We start from the raw sequence: 18232 nt of genomic DNA, 5'->3' as shown, positions 1-18232 counted from the left end.
AATTATCTAAAGTTTATTATTTATTAAGTTGAAATCATGCGACCTAATTTGATCAACTTTTAACGTTAGGATTTCGAGACGAAAACTACAAAAACACCCCAGACAGAGACGCAGTACCTGAGCCAGCAAACTATGAAACGACTGAAGACGATTTCGTGGAGGCCAAACCCAAACATGACGCGTCACTTCCGGATGTGGAGAACCCGGATATTAACAGTGGTCGCGTCTGGAGCAGCAATGTCAACATGAACTACGGCAGGGTCAACCCCAGATATGACGATGGTATCCTGTGATCTGGTCATGCCCATCTGTAGGGAGGGTGGAGAGTAGATCTGTAGAGAGGGTGGAGAGATCTGTAGGGAGGGTGGAGAGATCTGTAGAGAGGGTGGAGAGATCTGTAGAGAGGGTGGAGAGATCTGTAGATAGGGTGGAGAGTAGATCTGTAGAGAGGGTGGAGAGAAGATCTGTAGGTAGGGTGGAGAGATCTGTAGAGAGGGTGGAGAGAAGATCTGTAGAGAGGGTGGAGAGAAGATCTGTAGAGAGGTTGGAGAGAAGATCTGTAGAGAGGGTGGAGAGAAGATCTGTAGAGAGGGTAGAGAGAAGATTGGCGCAACTTGTTACCCTGCCCAATAGTGTCCAGTGATTTAAAGATTTCTTTTTTATGTACAAGTTTATTCACTTAATTTAGAATTTAAGATCATATTAATGCCCATTATTATTTTTAAAAATGTTATTTTAGTTTGAAGATCCTATTTAAGGATTAAGAAAAAAAACTGAAACTTTTAAAGCTGCACCCATACATAACTGTAGCATATCAAGTGATTGTTACTGCACCATTACAACATGTTTGAGATACACAGGCTTTTAATTGTGTTTCTATATGCCAGTTGATTTTTGAAGAGCCATTAAAATGTACTAATAGCTACATTTTAGATCAAACCATAGCTCACATATTTTTAAACTTAGATCTAGAGAACAGAAGCTCTCCAGATAGAAAAGTTTATATTTCAGAACCCAGCAACTGAGCAAGTGAATAATTATTGGCCAAGCTTACAGCTGTGATAAGATTGTTACATAACTTGAAAAGATTTAATTATTGTGTTTGTATTGTCCTATATTTGTACACAAAAAAACAAGAGCTTTATGAAAGATGTATTTTACATTTTAAAAAGAAAATAATGACAAATATGATTTCTGCTTATTGTGGTAGCTTTAAAATTTCGCTTTTTTCAACACACTAAGCAGAAAAATACCATATGCATTAATTAGTTTAATGTTATGTATTTGTTAATTTTTTTTTAAACAAAATTTTTAAAAATTATACATCTCAACATTTTTAATACAATGTTAGTTAAATATACATGCATATATCATTAATACAAGACTTAAGACATCTTTTTTGGTCAATTATTCATTATGTCTGCTGTTATACCAAGTACATTTTAATACAGATAACTAAATATCTCTTTTTGATTTTCACCAATCTAAAATGTACAAAACAACATAAAATAAGCAACAGGATAGGCTTGGCTGAAAATAGAAATGCATTTTATCAGTCTTCAGTTGTAGTAAATAAAAGACTAACTTATAGGCAGAATTGGTCATTATAATTTTTAAATCTTGATTTTAGTAACTGACACACACATATTTACAAATAAAACAAATAACAGTCCTATGTAGCACAATGTATATAACATTACGTCTGTACCTAATTTTTAAATTAAACTTCCGACAATAAAATCTAGAACAAAAACTTATGTCATCTCAACTAGATGCATATCATTGCTATGAAAACCACTTTCATTTTTGATTAGTTTTGAGCTGGTTGTTAGGAATCTTTAAAATATAACTAACAAAATTAATAATTCTGATCTGGTAATAAACTGCACATTTGTATCGTCAGTTATTCTTTGAACCAATAGGCAAGTAAAATCATTTTAAATGAAACATTTATCTGCTGCCACCTGGGGAGACACGAATCACATAGCCACTTCTAGAGAGGTCTAAACATCAGTGGATTAATGCTAATTCACATCTAATCTGTGTTTCACCTTTATTATGGATACATTTTAAATTTGTTTTAAAGTCACTGCTTTGTTGCCACCTCTAGTAGTGCAGTCTGACTCCCTGCATCACAGCACTAGTGTTTCTTCCAGACTTTTTTCTCCAGGGGAGGGTCACTGTTTCTATATAAATTCCATTTTGTTCAGGGGGGGGGGTAGGCTTTCTTTGGGGGGTGCATGAAAGAAACTCTGCACAACACCGTATGACCTGGTCACAGCACCCTATGACCTGGTTGAAAATATAATGAAATTAATAAAAATCTAACGTTTTTAAAATAGAGAGTTAATGTACAAGACACTAACACGTTGTCATTGCCACATTTTAGATAATCCAGTCTGCTTAAGTAGCTATAAGCAACATTTTTCTTTACAACACTAGTTTTGTGCGCTTTCTATTATAAACATGAAGCATTGTTTGATGTTCCACTAGCCTTCAAATCAAGAAAATTTACATTGATTAGTATTAAAAACAAAAATTAAAAATGAAATGAAAACAAAAAAATACTTCCAGATGAATACAGATCAATTATCTACATTCATTACAAAAATGTTGTTTGTCATATTGTCAGACATTATCATTATCACAAAAATGTTGGCCCAAGACAAGATTATGCTTTACATTCAACACCAATCCAATAAATCAACTTTAACCCTATGGATGTGGATTGCTCATCCATATCAGTTCATAAAATCAACAACAAAAGTGACATCACGCTAAGCCTGAACTATGAAAACAAGTCAGCATCTTCTGTGTTTGAGCTCAGGTTTTCTTGTAGATACAGCAATATGTCATCCTGGTTTAAATTGTCTGACGTGCTAGTTGCTGTCTTCTCTGGGCCGGGGTCACTGGTCTGGCTGCTGGTCTTAGTTCTGGGCGCAGGCTTAGGCTTTACTCCCTCGGTGGAAGATTTTGTCCCCAGGCTGGGCTTGCTTGGGATGGAAGGCTTGGCAGCGATGGATGGTCTTAGGGCGGGTGTGGGTCTAGAGGATGCTTGGGGCAACGTGGGTGGTGAGGAAACTACAACATCGTCAGATTTTGTTTGCGTCTTTTTCTTCCCAACATCAACAGTGAGAAGTTCATCCAGATTATCTTCAATTCTATCAGATTAGGAAACAGTTCAAAATAAAGGTATACAGAACATATATTTGTCTAGTTAGGATACAGTAAAAGTATTTCATAAGGTAATCTTATTTGCTTGCTGGACTGGGGATACTAGACAAAACTTTATATTTTGATTAACTTCACCAGCAAAGGGACTTAAATTTCTCACTCGAATAAATCAGAATTATTCTCTTCACTTCCGCCTGTGACCTGAATAAATTCTTTTTTTCTGATGATGGCATCTGGGATAAAACGGAAATCTTTCTCGTCCTCCTCAGTCAGCTCCCTCTTCAGATCCTGCTCTTCAAACATTTGAACACCGCCAGCTGTTGCAACAAGTTAAAATGTAATTTAAAATCATATGTAACTCTTCTGATTACATTTAACCAATTTGTAAAATTTGTAATTACAAATTCTTGCCAAAAAAATTGTTTTAGCAGTTCATACTACAAATAAACATCAATCCTATTCCTAAACTATAGGCCTACTTTTTTATGCTTAATATAATGTACAATTTTTTCACAGTTTCATATTTGGAAAATAACAGTATAATAGTGGAATATCTTAGCACTTGAACACAATTGATATTATACACAAGATTTATTATTCTATCATTACCTCAGTATTTGAACACAATTGGTATTATTATGTAATTACCTGAGTACGTAAATGACCCCCATGACCTCAGTATGTGGAATGACCCCATGACCTCAGTATTTGGAATGATCCCATGACCTCAGTATGTGGAATGACCCATGACCTCAGTGTTTGGAATGATCCCATGACCTCAGTATGTGGAATGACCCCATGACCTCAGTATATGGAATGACCCCATGACCTCAGTATGTGGAATGACCCATGACCTCAGTATGTGGAATGACCCCATGACCTCAGTATTTGGAATTACCCCATGACCTCAGTATGTAGAATGATCCCATGACCTCAGTATGTGGAATGACTTCAGTATGTGGAACGACCCCATGACCTCAGTATGTGGAATGATCCTATGACCTCAGTATGTGGAATGACCCCATGACTACAGTATGTGGAATGACCCCATGACCTTAGTATGTGGAATGACCCATCAGTAATAAAGAAAAATTGTTTAACTCACTGGTTGCACTTTTTAATTCATCACCAAAACCTTGACCTTCTACAGCTAGATCAAATAGATCACTGTCATCACCATCATCAGCTGTTTCTTTGAAAAAATCCTCATCAGCACTAAAAAAATTAATTTTAAAATGTTTTTAACTATTGGTTGCCCAATCCAATTACCAATGTCAATTTTTTTTTAAATAAAGAAAAATTAAAATAGAATGTGAACCATACTTTAAGAATTGTTTGCTAGTTCACAAATAAGATTGCAGACCATTCTATCTGTCCAATGCCAATTATTAATGTGTCAAATGGTTCAATGTTTACACTTTAAAGTCGGATACGCTGTGACAGATATCAAATTGAATATTTACTCATCCTTTGCTGAGGAATCTTCATTGTCCTCTGTGTGGGTGGAGGCAGGTGCTTCAAAAGGTTCTCCTTGACTAAACTTCTTTGCCCTCAAGGCATCAACACCTGAAAATTGTAGTTCTATTGCTAAAACTAATTTGGTACATACAAAATTCTCATGGAAAAACATTCTGGACAAGACTATTATCATCAGCAAAGACAAAGTACATCTTTAAGACAGAAGTATGACTGTTGGGACATGTGAGAGATTTAGACCTACCTAGAAACTCAAGCAGTGGTACACATGTAGCTAGTTTGGGTACCGAGGACAAAAACTTTAACAGATGGTCAAGGCTGTTCCTCCTTTCTCTCAGCACAGCTTCATTAACAATGATAGACTTTTTGTTGATTGTTGGGAGAAGAGTTCCTTGATACAGTTCTCCAATTTTAGCTCGCAAATCTTCAAACTCACCTATTCTTTTTTCAATCTAAAATCACAAGCATCATTTAAAAATAAGTTGTCAAACATCAAAGCATAGTATTAGGGCACAATGTGAAGCATGGTATTAGGGCACAATGTGAAGCATGGCATTAGGGCACAATGTGAAGCATGGTATTAGGGCACAATGTGAAGCATGGTATTAGGGCACAATGTGACCAATGCTCGTAGTTAGATTGCTGGGTTTGTGTGTAAGATGTCTTGAGTCCACTCAGCTTTGGTGGGTACCTGACTCAAGTAGAGGAAAGTAAAGATATAAAGTATCCTACACAAACCCTGCATTTCAATCATTAGTTGACATCAAAGATACTGAAGAGCTCTACTTTATTTACCCTATTAAATATGAAGTCTGTCAGACTTTTTTCAATGTTTTTCTGACATAGAGTGTAGGCCTACTGGATGAATGATGACAGAAAAAAAACAATTAGTCCAACATAATGTGTACTTTTTAGACAGCATGGCCTAGCTGTGCAACTAACCTGAGAGTCTCGAGTTTGAATCCGGGTTCAATTCAGTAGAATGTTGCTCAGTCCACCCAGCTCCGATGTGTACCTAACTCATGTAAAGGAAAGTAAAGGTGGCTGGGCATAGTGTTGACCACACTATCTCTAGGTCACAGAAACAGGTGAACTTTACTTCACATGCCCCATGGACTGTCTACTATGTAGATCAGTTGTATGAATGATGACAAAAATAAAACAAAAAATCTGACATACTGTGTATTGGACGATGTCTGTCTCTTTATGACTTGGTGTCTTGAAACATGCCAAGTTGGACACCAAAACCACCTGGTAATAGACTGTTGATGTCACCATTCCCTTCTGCTCGGAGAAAGATGTCACAGACAAATCAAGACCAGTTTCCTTATTCTTCAGTTCCCTATAATATTCCACACACAAAAGAAGTGTACACTATGTTGTAATAACGGCTTTGTATACTATGCACTCTTTATTGGATTTTTGGAAGTTTTAAGTTAAATATTTTTGTTTCGAAACAAAAAATGCACTACCAGTGATACCAAGTTAAGTACTAAGTAATATGTTTTATACGGGACGGAGTGTTCTAGCGGTAGAGAGCTGGACTGCTAACCAGTAAGTCTCAAGTTCAAATCCGGGTTCAAGTCAGAAGACCATCCCTGAGTCCACCCAACTCTAATGGGTACCTAACTCACTTTAGGGAAAGTAAAGGCGGCTGGGCATAGTGCTGACCACACTATCTCTTCATATGCTGAGGTCACAGAAACATTCGAACTCGTACTTCACTTGCCCCGTAGACCATCAGGTTTGAGAGGGAAACTTTTACTTTACTAATAGGTTTTATGTTTTTAATACAACCTCTTCCCGACTCCACCCCATTATTATATTATAATTAAATAATTATCCAGGCTCCTTAATATATATTATATATTTAAATATTAATCACTGTTCACAGTGGTTAAGTCATACAATACATACATAAGTGTCCTTTAAAATTGTAGTCTTTTTAAATAAGTAATTTCATCTAATTTTTGGTCACTAATTGAAATATAGAAATATAATTTATATATCTATATATAGTATAGTAATTATTATTATAAGTTATTAGTTTAAAAAAAACAAATAAATAGACCTAAAATTTTTAAAATAAAAAAAATTGATTTTACTTTTTTTTTTAAAGCCTACCTGGATGTTAGCGTTGCTTTTGGCATTTTTATACTTAAATATCTTAGTTAGATGTGTTCTACTCTACTATTTATTTTAAACTATTATGCCCTTATGATGTAGCCTTGTATTAATTATTGATAAGCAAACTGCTTTAAAAATGTAAACAGTAGAAAGCAGTCTAGAGTAGAATACTTCAGTAATGATCGACACGCCCACTTCTGTAGTTTACATGTTCGTTTCGTTTCTTATTGAATTTTTAGTCAGGTTTTAGATCTGCATAAAAAATTGAACTACAAATATTAAAAACTAGCATGAAATCAAACGAACAAAACAGTAATCGTACTAGACTAACTGACAGAAAAAAAAAATTACAAAGAAATCCTTTGTAAAAGAGCTATGAAGATAGCGGTAGTTCTTAACCTTTTTTGGGGTGACGAACCCCATCAGCTTTATATGCACATTCGCCGAACCCTGCTTAGTAGGAAAAATAAAATATGATTCTTTTCAAATTCAAAACAAAGTTACATATTTTACTAGTGCACAAAATGAACCCGTGCATCAACATCTCTGTTTCGTACTTACTATTTTCACACAAAAACAATAATATAATAATGTATGTTGACTGCAAATCAGTGTGTCTTCTGCTGTCGCCTTTCAGACACCAGTTCAGAATTGTGCGGTTTCACCTTGTATTCTTCTATCTTCAATCTCCATGCAGATTAAGAAAGTGTTCCCTTAGTTTTGCATATAGTTTCTTCCAGCCCCCCCCCCCCCCCCCGAACGAAGTGGAATTTATATAGAAAACATACTTTTAACAGTGACCACCGCCCCCCCCCCCCCCCCGATAAATGTAGTCCGCCCCCCAGAGGCGTTTCAGGGTGGGGGCGGGATGCGCACCGTCTAGGGGGGTGACACCAAGACAAAAAAAATTGCAAGATGTCTAGAATCAGAGGCGTAGCGATGGGGGGGGGGACAGGGGGGACATACGTCCCCGGGCGCCGACCTTAGGGGATGCCAAAATGGGTTGTAAAAACAAATTTAATTGTCATTTTAGCTGCATTGTTTCTGTTTGACGAGGGGGGGGGGGAATCGAAAGTTTGGGGGGTGGGGTACAAATCGAAAGTTTGAGGGGGGGGGGGGTACAAATTGAAAATTTGCTCCCAAGGGGGCGCCAAATTGAAAGTTTGTCCCCAGGCGCCGGGAAGGGTCGCTACGCCTCTGTCTAGAATACATGTTTTTGACAGGTCAATGAATGATTAATTAGAGTTACATAATGACAATCCCGACAAGGGGAGGGGTGACACCATGAGGTGCCGCACCGGGTAACACCCGACCTAGCTACGCCACTGCCCCACCCCCCCCCCCCCCCCCCCCCCCGGAGAAAAAAGTCTGGTTTTGCCGACTCGATTGGCTCAACTTAACATTTTTAATCATGCATGCGCTGAGTCCAGAGGTTCTTTCATCTCCCCCCCCCCTCCCCCATCAGATTCCGTCATAGATATGAACCATACTGTACATATTCTTCCGACCACATTTTTACTTTCTCGTATATACGTAGTATAGAGAAAGTATTGTAATCGTGCAAAAAAAAATCGAGATTTTTACAAATCTCGACGTTTTACACCTCACTGATACGGAAAAACATAATTTTGCAATCTTGTCCGTATGTCTGTGTGTGTGTGTGTCTGTGTGTCTGTGTGTGTGTCCGTGTGTAAACACGATAACTTGAGTACCGTTACAGCTAGGTTGATGAAATTTCATATATAAGTATTATATCAAAATCGTAGATCCGTATCAACTTTTGAGCGATTTCCGACAACCGGAAGTGGTACTTTTTCTACTTTGAATTTTTCAAAAGCCTATAACTTGAGTACTATTTCAGATAGATAAATGAAATTTCACATGTAAGTAAAAGATCTAATTCTCTACCTTCTGTTAAATTTTGAGTAATTTCCGTTGACCGGAAGTAGTAATTTACGCTACTTCCGATTTCTCAAAAAACTAATGTAAATTTTAAAAGTACTAATAATATTGCGCACTATTATGCGCTTTTTTATTTCGCGTTCACTTGGTGTGCAATTAATTTGTCTACGAGATTTTATTCTATTTTTAAAACTTTAAGTATTTAAAATGGATTAAAAATCATGTCTATAGCCCGAGTTCCCATCCCCTGTTATTTTATATAAAAATATTCGAGAAAGTTTAGGGGAGATCACTCCCGGTTTATTTGTTGTTGTTGCTCGACGTAGTTATATGAGGGGATTAAAACAGAAAGAAATCACTGACTTTTTTCTCAGGGGGGGGGGGGGGGTACTTGATATTTTCGGTGGGGGGGGGCATCATATATGTTTTCTTTATAAATTCCATTTCGTTCGGGGGGGGGGGGGGGGGCGGTGGAGTTTCTTCGGGGGGGGGGGGGGGGTCGGAGAGATGCCTGGAAGAAATTCTGATCCCGCGACGTAATATAACGACTTTCACAAGTGGACTACTGATGAAAAGAATGTTCTTCACAGCACATATATACAACATCAACGCGCGCCTTTATTCGTGGCGTTGACGTGATTCGTGTCGTATGTGTATCGTGACGTCAAGATTTCTACGATAAAGAAATATTACGATACCGATACGTGTACTGTTATCCTGCTCTGGCGCACTTTATTACGCGCTGTTGTTTTTTAACTGCCATTGGCCGCGGTCCGATCGTTCTACTGTCCGCATTGACAAAATCCGATTGCAAATCATATGAGTCGGGTCTTGGGTCCTTGATCTGCGCCAAACTCCTGATACTGACTCACCAAACCGCTTGGGTTCTATCATCCCCAGGCTAAGAACCACTGCTCTATATAGCATCGTGCGGCGTTAAAACGCCCAGTGACAAAATTGCACCTTCAAAACGGCCCTGACAAAAGACCCCGTCAAATCGACCCCATCGAAAGGGCCCCGTCATACATGCTCTCCACAAATAGACTCCCATCATTTAGGCTCCCGTCATGTTGACTCCCGACAAAAGGCTCCAGTCATTAGGCTCCCGAAAAATGTGCTTCTATTTAATATGACCCTTTCCAACAGGATCTCTTCATCAATAGAGTTCACTTAACCAACACCCTTAGATAATACAACGTATGCAGGTCTTGGTCGGCAGGCCTTATTTTACATTATTTTATCTAATATAAGAAATTGTGTGGTTTTTACAAGCTTTTATTTAACTCACTTCCTCGTCAGTCGACAGTCTGTCTGTCTAGACGGAAACGCAGGAGTGAAAATTCGGAAACTTCTACTTGACCGATACGATTCACAGTTGGCACGTGGGTCAAGACATGAAGACAATGCAATCTGAAACTAAATTTGACTTAATTGGATGCCTAATTGATTTTTTATGAATTAATTAAAATTTGGACCGAATTAGTAGGCATGTCTAGCCAACCACACCACACGCGTCATCAATAGCTGCGCCATCACGACCACGTAATGGCTGCGTTCAAAAACCATTGCGCGCCTACTGAACGTGATATTCAGTAGGCGCGCAATGGTTTTTAGTCATGTAACTCTATTGTAGATAAAACATGTAAAGTACTGAAAAAAAAATTCATAAAAAAAAAATTCATAAAAAACGTTTTAATAACAAGCTTTTATGTAATGATGCACTAAAAAGTAGAAAATAAATTATAGACTACTATTTAAATAACTGTAAAGAAAAGCGTGGGTCACTTTAGTATCTATTGGATACCTTTACTAATGTTAAGGAAGACACCCACGCTTTTCTTTATAGTTATTTAAATAGTAGTCTATAATTTATTTTCTACTTTTTAGTGCATCATTACATAAAAGCTTGTTATTAAAACGTTTTTTATGAATTTTTTTTACAAGCTTTTATTTAACTCACTTCCTCGTCAGTCGACAGTCGACAGTCTGTCTGTCTAGACGGAAACGCAGGAGTGAAAATTCGGACAGTTCTACTTGACCGACACGATTCACAGTTGGCACGTGGGTCAAGACATGAAGACAATGCAATCTGAAACTAAATTTGACTTAATTGGATGCCTAATTGATTTTTTATGAATTAATTAAAATTTGGACCGAATTAGTAGGCATGTCTAGCCAACCACACCACACGCGTCATCAATAGCTGCGCCATCACGACCACGTAATGGCTGCGTTCAAAAACCATTGCGCGCCTACTGAACGTGATATTCAGTAGGCGCGCAATGGTTTTTAGTCATGTAACTCTATTGTAGATAAAACATGTAAAGTACTGAAAAAAAAATTCATAAAAAACGTTTTAATAACAAGCTTTTATGTAATGATGCACTAAAAAGTAGAAAATAAATTATAGACTACTATTTAAATAACTATAAAGAAAAGCGTGGGTGTCTTCCTTAACATTAGTAAAGGTATCCAATAGATACTAAAGTGACCCACGCTTTTCTTTATAGTTATTTAAATAGTAGTCTATAATTTATTTTCTACTTTTTAGTGCATCATTACATAAAAGCTTGTTATTAAAACGTTTTTTATGATTTTTTTTTTCTTTTTTAAATTTAAGTGTCATCAAGTTTTATGACGTCCCTCAAATGAGTCGGTTGTGGACTTTGTGTAGGGAGAGACGTGGTATTTCCGTCTTCACTGGTGTCAATAAAACATCACAATTTTAAAATTAGTGTCACTTGCTTTTAAGAGCTCGATTTGTTTCTGAATTGATGTTGGTTAACAGAGGCGTAGCGACCCTTCCCGGCGCCCGGGGACAAACTTTCGATTTGCACCCCCCCTCAAACTTTCGATTTGCACCCCCCACGAACTTTTGGTTTGCACCCCCCCCTCGAACTTTTGGTTTGCACCCCCTCGAACTTTTGGTTTGCACCCCCCCCCTCAAACTTTCGATTTGCACACCCCCTCGAACTTTTCATTTGCACCCCTTCTCAAACTTTCAATATGGCGCCCCCTATGGTCGGCGCCCGGGGACATATGTCCCCCCGCCCCCCCCCCCCTCGCTACGCCTCTGTTGGTTAATGACGAAGCTTTTTATTCAGGCATTTAAAAGAGGTTAATAAATGGAGATGGAGGTAGAAACTGTGTTTTGTTGGTGAATTGGAGAAAATGGTAACGTCTCCATGCCAAATGTGGTCATACGATTTATTTGTCTGGAGCCGATTTGTCGGAAGTCATTTTGTGGGGAGCCCATTTGTCGTGAGCCTAAATGTCGCGGCCATTTTGTCGGAGTTAAGGACCGATTTTTCGGGGCATTTGCTGACCGACTTCCCCTCCCCGAAAGTATCAAATTCAACCCCCCTCCCCCCCCGAAAGAAACAAATACTCTTCCCCCCCCCCCCCCCGGGCCCCGCCATCCGCGTAGTTTTAGGCCATGCCGCGAAATGTTTTCAGACTCGAGAAAAAAATTGACCTTAACTAAAAACTAGTGTAGGCCTACTTGATAAAAAAAAAACTTTAAGGTATACTGATGTCTTTCATGGACCATAAATTTTAGTTGTAAAAAGAGAACACAAAGCAAGTTAATTACAAAATAAAAAGCTACAGATTGAAATTAAATATCATAATTTAAAATAAATAACAGAAAATAACAGAAAACGGCGTGTTTTTCTCTATGCTAAGCCTAATCATCAAAAGAAATTTTCAACCAATGGGCTGGAAGGTCCTTTTCAATGCTGTACTTCAAGCACTATGGCGTAAAAGGCCGTCATTTTGTTGGATTGATTCTCTTACTTCATCGTAAAACCAAGATATTTTAATAATTTTGATGTTTTTAAAACTGGATATTAAATATAATGACATCTCTACACTTTACTGTTCTGCCTCTTCCTGGAAATGACGATCAGCTAATCGAAAAGTATGTGTAATCTTAGTAGATGTTTGATCATCTCTTAGTTCTTAGTCTTGCTTGTCATATAAAAAAATTTAATAAAAAGAAAAAAAATTCTTCAGAATCCACTATCTAGACTACAGACTAGATCTACTTTAGTCTTCTAGATTTAGATGCATTTTTGGAATCGTTTATATAGATAGCTAAATAGAAATCCTTTTTATTATCAAGACAAGAGCACTAAATTTATAAATTTAGACATTCTAGAATCTAAAATTCTAAACTAGATCTAGTGAAAAATAAAACAAAACAGATGTTTTAAGCGGTAACTTCAATTTTACTACACTACACTTTACTCAGTTGGATTAGCTACCTATAGGCCCTAGTCTGAGAACTTTTATAAATAATTTTATGAGGTATCTACTAGACTACTAGGCCTACCCAATTTTAACTAGCAGCCATAAATTAAATCGATTAATCACATACTCTAATAGACAAATACACATCTTTACTTTAAGGAAATAACATTTTTTATTTTTTTTATTCTTTAAAATGAATCCCAGGGTTATAGAATTTAATTTTGCTTCTAGATTACGTGAAGTTTCAGAGCGGTTTAGCCGCCATGGATTCTCTGCTCCTTCAGCATTGAGTAGCTTGAGGAACATTAACATTTCACAGTGTGCTGTTGGTCCTAGTCACATAGCCTTACTCAGAGAGGTTAGTACATTTTTTCATAAATTGAGTTTTTAAAAAGTTTTTTATATTTTTGTTCCATATTTACAATGTTGAATAAAAAAAAATTCTTTCCTAAAAATGCATTTTTGTTTTTAGAAGCGTGACATCAATTTTATAATTTGTTAATGGAATTGTTTAAACATTTATTTATAAAGGATGGCAGAGTATGTCGAGTTCCATACCATGTTGCTACAGATAAACTGGATCTTATCAAGACTGATAATAAACCGTAAATATACATTTTGTTTCATATATGGCCTTGTTAAGATATACCCTGTTCCACATGTTTCTTACACACTATTCACTATTAAATACAACATTTACTATTAACCAACTATAGTTTTCTTAAAATCTTTGTACAAAGTAAGGATATTTTTTGCATCATTAATTAGCCTGGTTAGCACATAATATGTTGTATTGTTCAAAGCTTGCAAATTCTTTTTTTTTTTTATTAAATCTTGTATTAATCTTCTAGTCCTCCCTTTGTTAGAAAACCAAGCAAGTTGGAGAAGCTGGACCGTAACTCCACTGCTCGTAGTGGAACTGTTGTTATGGAAAGTCCAATAGTGCTTGTGTCTGATGCTTTGGGTACTGCAGCTGCTCAGTCCTCTGCCACAGGGTATTTTAAGCCTTTAAAATTATTACAGTCTAGTTCAGGGGTCTCCAAACTACGGCCCGCGGACCGGATGCGGCCCGCGAAGTCATCTAATCCGGCCCGCGTAGATTTTTTTGTCCAATGAAAAATCGTTTGTTGGTGATGGCTGAGGAACTTTGCGCAGAAAAATCAAAGACATGCATGGAAGAAACTGGCCCCCGAACTGAAATTTGATAGTTAATGCGGCCCTCGGACTGAAAAGTTTGGAGACCCCTGGTCTAGTTCATCAAAATTTTGTTTATTTATTCATTTAAATATAGTTTTTAAAATTGTTAGAACTGTTTTTCATCAACGAAAAATAAAATAAAGTTTTGTTGCTTAAGAGTGTTTAATTATTAAATCATATTTAAAATTGTGTTACAGGCGCTGGTCAACAGTGACCTCTAACCCAGCTTCTGTTTCCCGTGGTGGACCAGCTGCTAGTGGCAGTGTCGCTGGCAGCACAGGTAGTGCCAGTGGTGGTGCTAATAACAACCAGCCTACAGGCTTCAGCAGGGCTGTGCAAAGGGCCGTCCATGTCAGCAGGGGAGGTCGGAGGTCAAATGTTATTGTTGGTGGACGACCCCTGGTTCCTGCCTCTGTTGTACCAGAGGATCTGATTAGCCAGGTGAGTGGAGTGGCATTAGAATTTTATTTAAAGACATTTTCTTGATAACTGGTCTGGTACAAAGTTACTCAAACAGTTGTGACATTTAACCACAACTTTTTTTTCAGTGTCAAGTCGTATTACAGGGCAAATCTAGAAATCTCATTATCAGAGAATTACAAAGAACGGTAAGTTATTTATGCCATGTTTTGTAAATTGCATCAGACTGGTATTGGCTTTCTGTTGCATGGTGTCTTTAGCAAACTGAAAATTATTCAGTATTTTTTCATGAATATTTTAAATTTCTAGTGAGTGAATAGTTTATGACTACTTGATTGACGATGGTATTTTGTTATTAGCCTCAAAACTCTATTGTTCTTATGTTGTAGAATCTGGATGTGAACATGGCAGTAAATAATTTATTGAGTCGAGATGATGAAGGAGAGGGTGATGATGATGACAGTCAAGACTCGTATGTACCAGATGATCTGATCTCACTCTTGGACACAGGTGTTCACGGAGAACATCCCTCTGTCATCATAGATGCTGATGCAATGTTTAATGAGGATGTCTTTGGTTACTCAACACTAAGAAGCCGGGGATCAGGGACTAGATCTAGACTAGGTGAGAGAAGTTAAACTTTACCAATTCTTTAGTAATAGTTGATATGTAAAACTAGCACTGTTAGAACTGCTTTTTTAAACTTAAGATAACCATGCTATGAAACCTTTAGGAGACAGAGAAAGAGACTTGGACAGGGACAGAGATTCTATTTTCCGCATCCGAGATCATCGCAGGAGACTTGAGTCATCATTCAGAGATGAAACACTGAAATCTCTAGAGCGAGACAAACCTGACACTCCTGGCTCTGACGGAGTTAAAAAAGGAACCTCTCCAGCACAGAACCCAGTAGTGATAGGGGAGGAGTTGCAGTATTGGCCAGATAAAGTTAGTACATGCTTTGTTTGCCTGTTTACACTTGTGTATAGTTTTGACTGCGCATAGATCTCATAGGAAATGAAAGCTGAATATTTATGGAATTAACTCTGCACACTTTTGATAGCTATTTAAATGCCATTTTAAAAAAAATAATTTAATGCTATGCCAAGGATGTAACCGTTTACATGTAGGAGACTTTTCCTTCATTACTTCTTTAGTTTTTTGTTATAGTAAAATGTATGAACTTAAGAAATCCACGACAAAGTTATATTCTTGATCATTTCATGTCTTAAATTAATTTTATTTTAATGATTCTTATCAGTATGAGCAGGGTAATTTTATATACTAATGCTGAAAACAGCAATTTACTTTGATCCTGTGAGTTGACCAAGTGAATATTTTTCATCATCAGGAGAGTGAACCCCTACTTTTCAAGCACATTGAAGCCATGTTTTCAGATCTAGTTGCTGTAGGCAGGGATGGTCGGCTGTACAGCTGGAGGTGGTCAGACCCAGAACCATACAAAAACACGGAGGTATGGCACTTAGCTGTTTTTGTTGGACATGTCTTAGTAGGTTTTTTTATTACTTGCTGACACAATCTTTTAAATTTTCAGAACCCCAATATTCGCCATCCTAAAGCAGCAACATTAGGGCTTGTGCAAGAAAAAATTACACTGCTGTCAGCTTGTGGAGTGCGAGCATCTGTATTGACAGAATCTGGAAAAGTAGGCACAATTTATAACACTTACCCATTTAGTGCTGTTTTTGTAACAGTATATTTTCAATGACGTTATTTAAGTGATTGACTAGATTGTTCTATCTATAGTCCTTAATTTTCACCAAGATACTGATTTTCCCTTCAGCTTGAACTACAACGCCGTATTAACTATAAAATGATCTTTTCCCTTTACTAGATAGCCTCCTGGCTTGATGAATCCCTGAATTCTGTGTCAGCTAAGTTGGAGCATTCAGCACAACAGTTCTCTGAATTTCAGTCAGATGGAGTGGTTTCCCTTCACACATGCAACCTGTACACCTGTGCAAGGCTAGTCAGTGGGGCTCTCTATTGGTGGTAAGATATTGTCAATGGGGCTCTATTGGTGGTAAGATATTGTCAATGGGGCTCTCTATTGGTGGTAAGATAGTGTCAATGGGGCTCTATTGGTGGTAAGATATTGTCAATGGGGCTCTCTATTGGTGGTAAGATAGTGTCAGTGGGGCTCTCTATAGGTGGTAAGATATTGTCAATGGGGCTCTCTATTGGTGGTAAGATATTGTCAATGGGGCTCTCTATAGGTGGTAAGATATTGTCAGTAGAGCTCAACATTTTATTTATAAGTTAAATGACACTATTTATATTTTAGGGGTGTGATGCCATTTGCACAAAGAAAAAAACTGGTTGAGCGCTCTAGCAAGAAAAAGAAAGCCAAGGAAACCTCCACAGCTTCAGAAATAGTTGCAGGTGCAACAGTTTGTTTGCGCAGTGCTCCTCTGTATAATGCTGGCACAATAGCATTTGCTGAAATCAATGGCGTACCAAAAGTTGGTCAGCTGCTGGAGTCAGCTTGGGTACTGGGTGATGCCTGTAGGTTCAGAATAAGACAACCTGGAGCGTAAGTTGTACATACTTTTTTACATACAATTGAACCATTTAAGTAGTGTAGTTATGTAAATGCCATCAGGAAAATACAACATTGTTCTAGATTTTTCTCGACTGTATGGCAGTTAGGGCTAGCGTAAGAAGAGTAGTTAAGGTAACAATGAAATAACCTGTTGTTTTTTAAAAAGATCACTAGTGTACAGGTACAATGTATAGACAAATCTAGTTACGTTCCTAGCAGTGACTGTTTGAATGTTTGCAGAGACCTAAAAGCTGAGAGCAGTAAAACAGAAGCAGCTAGGAGCAGTGAGATCAAGACAGACATGCCACCACCATCACCAGCCTCCTCTGTTTGCAGTGACCACAGCAGCGCCTCCATTTCATTGAGTAGGTTACTTAGAAAGATTGCTTGTTAGTCAGGACATTGATTGAATTCTACCATTACTATAAGAATTCGACATTTAAAAAGGAAATAAATATTGCTGCCTTTGATATTACCTTACTAAAATAGCAAACTTAGCTATGCAATTTATCTTAACTATGAATAGCCACCATTTGGCATATAAATGAATGACTGCATTGTTTTGTGTCTGTGTTGTCCAGTTGATATTGCTACACTTCAATAATGTCCATTATCTAGAAGTGTGTTTTCCCCCAGAACGTAAAAAGGGCCCAGTCACACCAGTTAAGGATGATGAGAAGGAGGAGAGATGGCTGCTGAAGCATGTTGTTTTTGTTGAAGATGTCAAGACTGTACAGCTGGGCAAGGTGCTAAAGGTGAGAAATTGTGTATAGCCTGACATCTTGTATTTATTAAATTGCATAGATTTGAATGTAATAAATACAAAATTGGTTTGTTCCTAATTTAGTTTTTTTTAATTAGATGTATGTAAACCGTGCCTACTGCATTTAATTTTTCCCAGTTGTTAACAAAATAGCTTCACAATCTCTGCCTCAATACTTTGTCCACGTTTGAACTGACCTTTATAAAATGATGTAAATGTTGACCAGGTGGACGGTGCTTGTGCTGCTGTTCGCTTCAACAGGGAAACTGATGTTGCTGGATCTAGCAAGGATGACGTCTCCTCTCTGTTACAGGACTGCAGGTTGTTGAGGAAAGATGAGCTGCAGGTTGGATTTTATT

At 37.5% G+C, this 18232-nt stretch overlaps 3 protein-coding genes across 13 annotated transcripts in view; 2 read left to right on the top strand and 1 right to left on the bottom strand.

Annotated features, from left to right (window-relative positions):
- The window catches only part of LOC131956398 (mucin-5AC), a 34589-nt gene extending 32690 nt beyond the window's left edge, over positions 1 to 1899 (top strand). Inside the window, exon 17 of the mRNA XM_059320814.1 lies at positions 70 to 1899. Within this exon, the coding sequence (XP_059176797.1) occupies positions 70 to 293 (224 nt within the window). The 3' untranslated portion in view covers positions 294 to 1899. The remainder of the gene's footprint in view (positions 1 to 69) is intronic.
- A 341-nt stretch (positions 1900 to 2240) lies between these two features.
- Positions 2241 to 6992, bottom strand: LOC131956400 (uncharacterized). Of its 2 annotated transcripts, none has more exons than XM_059320818.1 (7): positions 6775 to 6992; positions 5830 to 5992; positions 4895 to 5102; positions 4638 to 4740; positions 4280 to 4389; positions 3335 to 3491; positions 2241 to 3161 (listed from the first exon to the last, which is right to left on the bottom strand). In XM_059320818.1, the coding sequence occupies exons 1-7, from the start codon at positions 6798 to 6800 to the stop codon at positions 2789 to 2791; spliced, it is 1140 nt and encodes a 379-aa protein (XP_059176801.1). In that variant the 5' UTR covers positions 6801 to 6992; the 3' UTR covers positions 2241 to 2788. The 2 variants fall into 2 exon arrangements, with proteins under 2 accessions (XP_059176801.1, XP_059176802.1); XM_059320819.1 differs by having other exon boundaries at positions 5830 to 5934.
- Positions 6993 to 12423: 5431 nt separating this feature from the next.
- The window catches only part of LOC131956397 (E3 ubiquitin-protein ligase UBR5), a 29052-nt gene continuing 23243 nt past the window's right edge, over positions 12424 to 18232 (top strand). For 7 of the 10 annotated variants that reach the window (XM_059320809.1, XM_059320804.1, XM_059320812.1 and 4 more), the window contains exons 1-15: positions 12424 to 12598; positions 13162 to 13288; positions 13462 to 13535; positions 13782 to 13925; positions 14325 to 14568; positions 14676 to 14735; positions 14937 to 15171; positions 15281 to 15495; positions 15899 to 16021; positions 16103 to 16213; positions 16403 to 16560; positions 16853 to 17101; positions 17351 to 17475; positions 17747 to 17865; positions 18100 to 18219. In XM_059320809.1, coding sequence (XP_059176792.1) covers positions 12537 to 12598; positions 13162 to 13288; positions 13462 to 13535; positions 13782 to 13925; positions 14325 to 14568; positions 14676 to 14735; positions 14937 to 15171; positions 15281 to 15495; positions 15899 to 16021; positions 16103 to 16213; positions 16403 to 16560; positions 16853 to 17101; positions 17351 to 17475; positions 17747 to 17865; positions 18100 to 18219 — 2166 coding nt within the window. In that variant the 5' untranslated portion in view covers positions 12424 to 12536. The remainder of the gene's footprint in view (positions 12599 to 13161; positions 13289 to 13461; positions 13536 to 13781; positions 13926 to 14324; positions 14569 to 14675; positions 14736 to 14936; positions 15172 to 15280; positions 15496 to 15898; positions 16022 to 16102; positions 16214 to 16402; positions 16561 to 16852; positions 17102 to 17350; positions 17476 to 17746; positions 17866 to 18099; positions 18220 to 18232) is intronic. The other 3 variants (XM_059320813.1, XM_059320811.1, XM_059320805.1) reach the window with 1 other exon arrangement.

This window comes from Physella acuta, unplaced genomic scaffold (assembly GCF_028476545.2).
Source record: "Physella acuta isolate Inbredline_101_S28 unplaced genomic scaffold, ASM2847654v3 ptg001147l, whole genome shotgun sequence".
Lineage (NCBI taxonomy): Eukaryota > Metazoa > Mollusca > Gastropoda > Physidae > Physella > Physella acuta.
The sequence above is the reverse complement of the archived record's forward strand: the minus strand, read 5'-3'. Positions and strand labels throughout refer to the sequence as shown.

What these genes read in the sequence shown, in the direction of transcription:
- LOC131956400 (XM_059320818.1), bottom strand. Translation starts at nt 6,800, where the DNA reads ATGCCAAAAGCAACGCTAACATCCAG. An exon ending in AAAGCAACGCTAACATCCAG is followed by an intron (nt 5,993 to 6,774) that starts GTAGGCTTTAAA and finishes GGAATATTATAG; the next exon opens with GGAACTGAAGAATAAGGAAA. An exon ending in TGAATTAAAAAGTGCAACCA is followed by an intron (nt 3,492 to 4,279) that starts GTGAGTTAAACA and finishes TTGTTGCAACAG; the next exon opens with CTGGCGGTGTTCAAATGTTT.